This window comes from Nycticebus coucang, chromosome 5 (genome assembly GCF_027406575.1).
Source record: "Nycticebus coucang isolate mNycCou1 chromosome 5, mNycCou1.pri, whole genome shotgun sequence".
In the NCBI taxonomy this organism is placed as follows: domain Eukaryota; kingdom Metazoa; phylum Chordata; class Mammalia; order Primates; family Lorisidae; genus Nycticebus; species Nycticebus coucang.
In genome coordinates this window covers 18,034,716-18,044,973 of record NC_069784.1, presented here as the reverse complement: position 1 = coordinate 18,044,973, position 10,258 = coordinate 18,034,716, and the positions used below count along the sequence as shown (strand labels likewise).

Sequence of the window (10,258 nt, the reverse complement as noted above, 5' to 3'; positions counted from 1 at the left end):
AGGCAGCTGTGAGCTAGCTCTGGGGGCTGTGGGTAGTGCTGTCAGCAGGAAGCGCAGTGTCTGGATAAGGTCCCATCACCATGGGATTGTCAGGGTGTGGGTCCCTGTTAGTTGTATAGTTGTATCAGGGAGAACGAGAACTCCATCAGGTAACTGAGGTAAGATTTTCAGTCTTTGTGGGGGACCTCATTGCTTCCAGTTAAGCTACATTAATTAAAACAGCATTCCTTACCCACTTCTGTAGAATGCTTCATCAGAGGCCAGGGGTGAACTTCTAATTTTACTTTCAGCCCATTAAACCCTGTCACTGGCAGTGACCTCAGAAAGTTTTCAAGGCTATTGGGGTAGGAGTGTGAGGTGGGGGGAGGGCCCGGGCCCCTCTTCATAAGTAAGTAGAAGGGAGAAGGGAACTCATTTGGGGACTTAAGTCAGTGTCACGGGAGTCTCAGAAATACATGTATGTCAGGCAGGGGAATCTCCATTTCCTGGCGACCTGGCAGGTGAAGCCTCAGAGTCGTTGTATTACAGGTGCTAATGCGAATCATCTTGTGCTCATTTATTATCCCAGTTTGATGAAAATAGCAGTGCAGCAGTCATGTACAATTTAAGCCCTGGATCAGGGCAAGAACTCTAGCCTCTTGTTAACTATGCTTTTGTGCTTGGTGATGTCCTCACTGCCCCCTTTGTGAGTGCTGCTCCTTCCTGAGTGGTCCTCTCCTGAGAACCAGCGCGTTTCTACATGGACAGTCAATCTGAAGTTTGATCATGCTTCCTTCTTGGGCTCCTAGAAATAGAAGTCAGATTCATCATTCACAAATAGCAAGTGAGCAAGAGCTCCTATTATATACTCTATTTTATCCTTGTACTTTTATATATTTACCTTTCTCATGTTATGTGTTGGACATTTTCTCATCTTTTTTGAAAAAAGGGAAAGGGAGAATACACAGAAATGGGGAAAAAGGAAGGGTAGAAAAAGAGGTAGAGGAGAGAAGGAAGGAAATTTAACCCATTTACAGAGTGTATCTATACAGAAAAGTGTGACAATGGGAATACCCCAATTCTACTTTGAGGTGACTGATCCTAAATCTGAAGTATTAATGTAGCCAGCAGAAGTCCATTTGTAACAGATTACTGTTTGCAGAGTACAAGTCAGTGATGAGCACTGTAAAATTAACCAGTTATGAGGATAGAAGTAACAATGAGAATAGATTCTGGGGTTTACTCTCTGAGAAACATAGATAAGCGTTTTCTACAATAGTGATGTCCAAAAGTGTTTCTTACGCAGGTACAAGTAATAGCAAGCACTCAGTCTTAATCATTGACAGATTGCTCACAGAGATCAGAATGCTGCAAGCAGCTCTGGGGTTTGCTGAAACTCTGCTATAGGTGTGCTATTATTAGGTGTTAGGGGACACAAAATCCCTGTCCTTAATTTCAGCTAAATTAGCAAGTAATTGCAACCCAGGGCAATAACTGCCATAGTTGTGTGTACACAGTTCTGCCTGAGGGAGTCCAGAATATCTACACAGAGAAAGGAATGTTTGAGCTTACCCTTGACAAATGAGTAGAGAATCTTCAGGTGGAGTCAAAGACAAGAAACTGTATAGGAATGCAGGTAGGCATCAAAGGGCATGTTATTGGGAACTCTGCGTACTCAGGAACTTAAGGTCTCTGAACTTCACTAGAAAACATGGGACTAGGTGGATACCCATGCCCTGAACCCTGATGCATCACGTTCTTAGAAAAGTGTCCCAAGAGTTAGAGGTTGCTGTGAGCCGTGTGACGCCACGGCACTCTACCCAAGGGCGGTACAGTGAGACTCTGTCTCTACAAAAAAAAAAAAAAAAAAAAGAAAAGTGTATAATGGTAGTCCATCTCCTTTCACCTCTAATCAGTTCTTTTTCTTGCTCTCATAAACCTAAAGCCTCCTGTATAGCCTCCTTACTTACAATACTCTTTAACTTTTACTATTCACTCCTTATTGGTTGAGTAGTTTGAGTTATAATCAACAAACCCAATGCCAAATGTTAAAATGGGTTAGTCTCTGGGGCTTTGTGTACTTTGATTACTGTTGCTATTAACTCTTGAACATCTATCTTCTTGAAAAAACTGCTGAGCAGGCAGCGCCTGTGGCTCAGTGAGCGGGGCACCGGCCCCATATACCGAGGGTGGCGGGTTCAAACCCAGCCCTGGCCAAACTGCAACAACAACAAAAAAAAATAGCCGGGTGTTGTGGCGGGCGCCTGTAGTCCCAGCTGCTCGGGGGGCTGAGGCAGGAGAATCACCTAAGCCCAGGAGTTGGAGGTTGCTGTGAGCTGTGTGACGCCACGGCACTCTACCAAGGGCAATGAAGTGAAACTCTGTCTCTACAAAAAAAAAAAAACAAAAAAACTGCTGAGCAACTTTAATAATTCAGATATTTCTCTAAATAAATTTCTTTCAGTATGGATCAATCAATTCTGTGTTATCCACTTCTGGAGATGCTACTGGGACTTTGGCTAATTATCTTTATCGAGCTGAGTCTTCTGTGTCAAACTCTCACAGGTAGAGGTCCAGTCTTTCAAAGCACAAAGATCAGCTGTGAGCCACGCATGGGGCAGTTTCAGTTAGAAGGGAGGTTTACTGACATGTCCTCCTCACCATTTAAAAAAATATGGGCCTGGGCGGCACCTGTGGCTCAAGGAGTAGGGCGCCGGTCCCATATGCTGGAGGTGGCGGGTTCAAACCCAGCCCCGGCCAAAAACCAAAAAAAAAAAAAAAAAAAAAAAAAATATGGGCCTAGCCTGGTGGCTTGGAAGGCTAAGATGGGAGAATTGCTTGAGCCCAGGGATTCAAGACCAGCCTGAGCAACGTAGCAAGACCCTGTTTTCTCCTGCAACCCACTAAATTAGCCAGGCATAGTGGTGTGTGCCTGTAGTCCTACTGCAGTTCTAGCTGCTTGGGAGGTGGAGGCAGCAAGATCACTTGAACCCAAGGAGCTCAAACTGACAGTGAGCTATGACAGCACCACGTCTGCGAGACAGAGTGAGACACCTCGTCTGACAGTTTTATCTAGTTAGATTACTAGAATACATGACTATAAAAATGAACCAGATTCTAGAAGAACTAGATTAAGTACATATGGTAAGACATATAAGGCAATGGCAATGATATTTACTCCACAGAAGTTGACAATAACAACAGCTCTAATGGTCATCTGGAAACCCTAGTAAGTTATTATCATCTACTAGGTGTCAGCCACTTTATTCATAATATGGCAAATCCTGTTACCAGTGAGGTAGGTTTATGTTGCTCTCATTCTAGAAATGAGCAAGCAGGCTCTAAGAATGCCCTTCCAGGCCAAGCAACCAGGCAGGAATGCCCTTGTTCTGCCCACCTTCTCAAGCCCTGCTTTCCCCACTATGGTCATGCTCCCTGAAAGCATCAACAGTGAGCCTGCATTAAAGCTACAAGATTCCAGTCTGCTTAAGATCGTTCTACCAGTTCAGCAAGAGTCAGAAAGGTCACGATGCTTCCAGGAGACTGAATAAAAGAGGCAGCTAGTACTATAACCATTCACAAATGTCATAAAATACACCAAGAAGGGAGAACGGTAAATAATGTCATGTCAGAAAAATTTAAGACTCATTTTTGTTTCAATCCTGTAGGGTCTTTTTGTCTTACTCTTACTCCTTATCTTTCAAACAAAGACTCCAGAATATTCTGCTAGATGCCCTCCAACAAGAAAGTATCTTTTTATATACTGCTGAGGATTGTGTGGCAGTAACAAAAGTTTTTAACAACTGGCATACTCTATCCACTAGCAATTTTATTTCAAAGTATTCACTTTGGGGAAATAATTAAAAACACATAGAAGATTTAGCAACACAACATTTTTTAGCACTTTATTAATGAAAAGTTGGAAACCTAAAAATTCAACAGTAGTTTAATAAAACATGGCACATATGATAGAATATCATGCAGCCATTAAAAAAGATGTAGCAATCTGACACAGCAAGATAGTCATGGCATTGTCTAGTGAAAAAAAGTTACAAAACAATATGTATAATTTGATCCCATTGAAAACCTATAAATGCACAGAAAAGTCTGGAAGACCATATACCTAAATAACAGTGGTTCTATCTGGATGGTGGAACTACAAGTGATTTTTATCTTAACTGTACTTTTATTGTTTTCTTTTTGCCAACATGGCTACGAGTCCTATTATAAAAAAGCATTAACAATTCTTAAAAAGTTTCCCTTGATGTAGGAATGAGAGCAGAACTGAGTGACCTAAGAGGCACAGGGATGTGCACGTTACTCTGATACTGCTTTAATGGTTTGATCAGGGTGTCTGATGTTAACTGGTTGTTACCAATTAAAAGGCACTGTGCTGAGTGAAAACATGGGTGGTGTCAGTGCTTAGCCTTCTTTCCACCAAGGGATCCATTTCTAGAAACCCTCCACAGCTACCAAGTACCGGTCTTCCAAGCAATATTCCCTATTGTGCGTATCCTTTTGCCTTCACACCCACTAGTAACACAGATCAGAAGGTTCCCCTACACTTGAGAGCAGTGTTGCTGGTAAGGGTTTCAAGAGGCAGAGAAAATTTTTCAAGTGATGTCAGATAGTAGGCCTGAAGGTGAAATGCTAGTTCTCTTAGTTCTACTACTGTGGTTTTCAAGTTTTAGAGTGCAAGTCACTCACATGGCTTGTTATAACAGATTGATGGGCCCCACTCCCAGAGTTTGATTCAGTAGGTCTTGGGGAAGGCTTATAAATTTGTACTTTTTCTTTCATTCAACAAATATTTATTGAGTACATACTATGTGGTAGGTCTTGTGCTAAGAGTTAGGAATTTAACTCTGACCAAAAAAATCATAGTCCACGTCTCAGGGAGTCTGAATTCTAGAGTGACAGATATAAGACTAAACAAATAAATTATAAAAATAACTATTATATAAAATTACAATTATGATTAGTGCTAGAACATAATAAAGACCAGAAAACCCAGTTTTTGTCTTAAAATATTTAAAAAGCTGTCACATGGAAGACTAATTCCATAGGCCCTTGAAAACAGAAGTGCAAATGGAAGTAGAAAGCACTTAGAAGTAGCAGTCGGCATTCTGAGTTTCTAGGCGATGCCGATATTGCCAGTCTGGCTCTCACACTTTGAAACCCCCTGCTCTACTAAGCAGACTTTCTAATTAGTATAATATGGAAGAAAAGCCAGTTGTTTTTGTGGAACTCCTTTCCCAGCCTTTGCGACTCATCGTTAGGTAAGAGCCACTTCATCTTATCTAGAGAAGGGGTTCAGGTAAAGTTGGCTGTAGGCCAAACTACGAAGCCATCTCTCTATTACCTCATCTCCTGCAATACAGATTTTTCTGATTAGCACCATAAAAAAAGTTTTAACCTGGTGACATTTTAAGCTAGATTACCATAGGATAAAAGTAAGACAATAACTTATTTTCTGTTTGTAGAAGAGCCTGCAATTATTTCCTAGGTTATTATTTATTCATATGTGTATCCTTCACATTGTTACTGTACTTTTAGATTAAGCTCAAGTGCACAGAGCTTATTAAACAATTCTGAATTGCACTGTGAATTAATAGGCTTCCTAAGCTTTCCTTCCTAAGGAAAGAAAGAACTTCATGAGCCTCTACCTGAGTAAAAACTAAGCATATGACTTTAAAATAAGCCAAAACCAAAACAAAACAAAAAAAACAACCAACCCAACAAAACCTCATTAAAATAAAAATGTAACAAACGTAAAAGTGAGCCTACATATTGTGGTAGATTTATGGTAGACAAAGATACAAGAAGCCTTTGAAACTTAGCATTATTGAAGACTTCTATAGATTACTGGGTTGCTTCTTAGGATCAACATTCATCTGATGGAAAACAAAGTTCTGATAAAGAATTTATCCTGCCGGTGGTGAGGTTAAACCTAGATTGGGGTCTGATTTAAAGAGGGTGGGGATAGATAGGGAGTAAATAGAGCCCAAATAGAGGAGGTACCTCTGGTACACAGTCATAAACAAAGCCCAGTTTTGGTAGGTTGGGAAGCTACAGGGGCTCATGTGAAGAAACTTGTATTTAAAGAATGTTTACTATATGCCAAACCTTTCCCTAAAAAGCACCTGAAATACAAGATAACATTTGCTATATAACTCTACAACCACCCTAAGGTAGAATAATTAATATTTTACTGGTAAGGAAATGGCAGTTATGCATCTGAGTTGACGCTTGAAGAGACTTAGTATGTGAGGAAGACTGGATTTGAATCCAGGACTATTTTACTCCATTACTCTTTACCATTTATTACTCGATCTTCCCATAAATCCAATTTATAGCTGCTGTTTAAGATGACCTGAAATTTTGGAACAATCTTTCAAAGCCTAAATCAGGATCAATGGTACACTAGGCTATAGAACTCCTTCTCCAAGAGGGCAAAAATAGCTTCATTCTCTTGGTTCTATAAAAACTCACCTGCATGAGCAGCTTTTGGAGTTAAGAATGTGACAATTCACAGTGAGAGTCTACATGTCTCATACAACTACTACAATTGTAGAAGAATTTTTGTCTCATAGAACAGCAATAAAAGGGTAACAACTACAGTAAAGTTTGGGCCGTGAATTACTAATAAATTGTTAACATATTAGGAACTCTTAACACAAAAGGATATTTAAAAATGTTTAAGTATTTATCTTTTCTGTAAAGTACCAAAACATTTTTTGATAAATTAGTATTTCCCGAATAAATGAACTTCACTTTCGTACTTCATCCTCAGGCCAGAGCAAATTACTTTTAGTTGTCACAACATGCTATGCTATCTTGTTACAAGCCTGGCAACATCTCTTTCCCTCTATCTGACTTCTTACTCCTCAAACCATCTATCATTCCCCAAATCTGTTAGGTGACTCCCAAATGCAGCATCCTATATTTCTTATACGATAGTAATGATCCTGTAGGACAACTATTCCTTTATTTTTCTGTATTCTTTACTGGTCTTTAAGCTCCTGCAGTGGTAAGGACAATGGATATCTTGGTCAGGGAAAGTATTCATAGTCGGTCAGTATAGTACTTGGCCCTCAACAAATGTTTGCTGAATGAACAAATGAGAATGAGAACAGAAGGCTTAAAATGAAAAACAATCTGCCATTTTGCTATTTGCTATTTGATTGATAGCAATGGCTCAAATAGCAATTTTCTGGCTTCAAATGTATCACTAATCATTTCATTAATGTGTTTTATTAACCAGTGATCCTGACCAAGATATTTTATTAGTAAGTTTAATAGTAAGCTCAGAGAAATCAAAACTTTATTTTGTTTTGTGTATAATTTACTTTATGATGAATGTAACTACATTAATTCATATTTTTATATAGATTTGTTGTTAAGAACAATGCCTCTTTACTGAAGTATATTTTTAATCGATCTAATTCTGACTATGCATTAAATTGTGTCACTCAAATAATCTTAAAAACATATTTAGTGAACTGCATTTGTACCAGATGTTTTAGAACCTTAACTACAAATTTATCACAGAAATATGGTAATGCTTTTCAAAATCTAGTTCTTCTTAAATTTAAAAGAAACCAGTAGTTTTAAACAACAACAAAAAACCCAAAATAATTCATCAAAACATAGCAGTGAAATCATTTGATTTCTGTTGGAAAACAAGGTAAACATGGGATTTCTGTTGATGGAAGAATTTAGAAAGTCTGTTCTTCAAAAAAGAGGTTTATATTCCTGGAGCTTTTAAACCAAAAGTTTAAAACAAGTTTTAATTTTATTCTTTGGCTATTAATTATACCTAATAAATGAGTCACTGATATCAATTCACAATAGATTTATTTTACATAAAAGAAAAAGCTTGCTATTAATGAAAATTCAGTAGAAAACAGTTCTGCTTTAAGTCGAGGCTCAAAAGTAGAAGCTGCTTATTAGTGAAACTTCAGTAAAAAGAGAATTTTGTAAGAAAACATCCTTGGCATGAAAGCGCTAACAAATTCTGTAATGAAATACTTATCATGCAACTTTATTGGCAGAAAGGCCAATTTCTGATAGCTGGTATTTTCTTTTCAGTCTTTTAAGACATTAACATGGAAGATACTTAAACCTGCTTTAGAGTTAATTGTATATAAATACAATGTCATGATGAGTAATCTTTCCACAGTCCACCTATTTAATTGAGTAGTTCTAAGTAGGTAATTGGCACCTTGCCCTTCTGATTTCCTCTTTCCCCCATTAGCCAGTCTGAATCCATTCCAATGACACTGAACACGGTGATCACCTACAAAATAAAATATTTCCAGTTGTTAAATACATTAAAAATAAACACACAAAAAAATCAGATTTGTATTATAAATTACCAAAGAACTTTAAATATTAACTTTGCTGAAAAAGAAAAGATTTTATAGGAGGCACTACTATACACCTTCAAATTATTTAGCAGTTAAGTTTTAAATACTTCTGTGATATTCTATTATTCTACTGCAATTAGAATTTTATAAAATGTTAATATACCCATCTGAAATGTATGATTCATGATAAACTAATGAAGAATTTGCATTTGTTATATTAGAAGGTATGTCAGTTTGTGATATACTTTTCTTCTCATACCCACATTACTCACCTCATCTGCCAGAAGTGATAATTCAGTACTGTTTGCAGCGTCATAGTCATAGAGAACCCTGGCCTTCCTGCTGCCACTATACTCCTTCACATCACTGAGGGTGGAAGGAGGAGAGGTGATTACTAGGCCACTTGTTGAAGCCATGGCAGAAGAACCAATCACATTGGGTAAAACAGATGGTGCAGGTGTCGCAGAATTTTGATTGTTGTTACAAAGATAATTGGATGGAAAACTGTTGAAAAGAAAACCAATTATTTACTTTGAAGTGATTAAAGTTCCTCAGTAACACCATTTAGCGGTACTGTTTACTTTTCACCAACTTCCATGCTGGAAAAAGATTTACAGGTGTTTATAATACTTTAATGACGAAGTGTGCCATCTTCCTTTCCCCTGTTGGCTCAATTATACTAGAGACAATTCACCGGGTAATCAAATCTAAATCCTTGAAAGACTATTTCAAAGCTGTTCTTAGAATAGTTAACTAAAAGTTTAGAAAAGACATAATGGCTAACTTCAGTATTATTAGTATTTTTCTCTCTTTATGAATTGTTAAATAAAAATATCAATAAAAACTTAGATGCTACCTCAAGAATGAAACTTTCTCAAATTAATTCCTTGAGAAATATCAAAACCAGTCCACATTTTCCTATTCAATCAAATGGCAAATATTTTTTGAGTATCTGTATGTTCAGCATGAATACCACAGCAGAAGACATAAAGATGAAATGATAGCCAAACACGGTGATTCACACCTATAATTCTAGCTCTCTGGGAGGCTAAGGCAAGAAGATCACAAGGTCAGGAGTTTGAGACCAGCCTGGGCAAGATCATGACCCTGTCTCTACTACAAATAGAACAAATTAGCTGGGTGTGGTGGCGAGTGCCTCTGGTCCCAGCTACTCAGGAGGCTGAGGCAGGAGGATCACTTGAGCCTAGGAGTTTGAGGTTGCTGTGAGGTACAATGATGCCACTCCACTCTAGCTGGGGCAATAGAGGGTGACTCTGTCTCAAAACAATTCAAAACCAAAGAAAAAGCCATTCCCTTAAAATAGACAAGTCAGGAGATAAACAATCAAATAATAAGTTATGAAGGATAATTATCATAATGAAACAGAAGACTCAAGGGGAGAATGGGTCCAATTTCACCAGTTCATTTTATTCTATTTTCAGAAAAAAAAATCTTTTACTAGCAATCAGTGAATCTTGTGACCAATGTGAATAAACAATTTGAATTTTCAATTTAAGGCTGTTATTTCTCCAATAATACTAAATGGAAAACAATATAGAATATTGTTGCTGGCCTATTATCATTCTAATTCAACCATTTCTAAGGTTCAAATTTATTTATAAACATTTATATTTCTATTTTAATAAATCCATTAGTTAAAATATAAAAGGCCTCTCACACAAGCAGCTGGATGAAATGCATCCCTCTAGAAAATAAAATTCCCCTTTTCTCTTTATGACCATTGTGCCACCTAGAAATCAGCCAACAGCAAAATTCCCTGTATCTTTAAACCTTCTCTTTACTTCTTTATGCTAGTGTTTATCTCCTATCTCCCTTTTTACCATTGAACCTGGAGGTGAATGGAGTAGGAGTCCCATGTTACTCATGCCCACTTTTAGACTGTTTTCCCT

General features: G+C 37.8%; 1 protein-coding gene across 3 annotated transcripts in view; it reads right to left on the bottom strand.

The window, feature by feature from the left end:
* Positions 1-549: 549 nt before the first annotated feature.
* The window catches only part of SH3GLB1 (SH3 domain containing GRB2 like, endophilin B1), a 50,684-nt gene continuing 40,975 nt past the window's right edge, over positions 550-10,258 (bottom strand). For 2 of the 3 annotated variants that reach the window (XM_053592817.1, XM_053592815.1), the window contains 2 exons: positions 8,621-8,852; positions 7,820-8,278 (listed from right to left, as the gene is read on the bottom strand). In XM_053592817.1, coding sequence (XP_053448792.1) covers positions 8,171-8,278; positions 8,621-8,852 — 340 coding nt within the window. In that variant the 3' untranslated portion in view covers positions 7,820-8,170. Of the gene's footprint in view, positions 785-7,819; positions 8,279-8,620; positions 8,853-10,258 lie in introns of those variants that run through there. The other variant, XM_053592816.1, reaches the window with a different exon arrangement.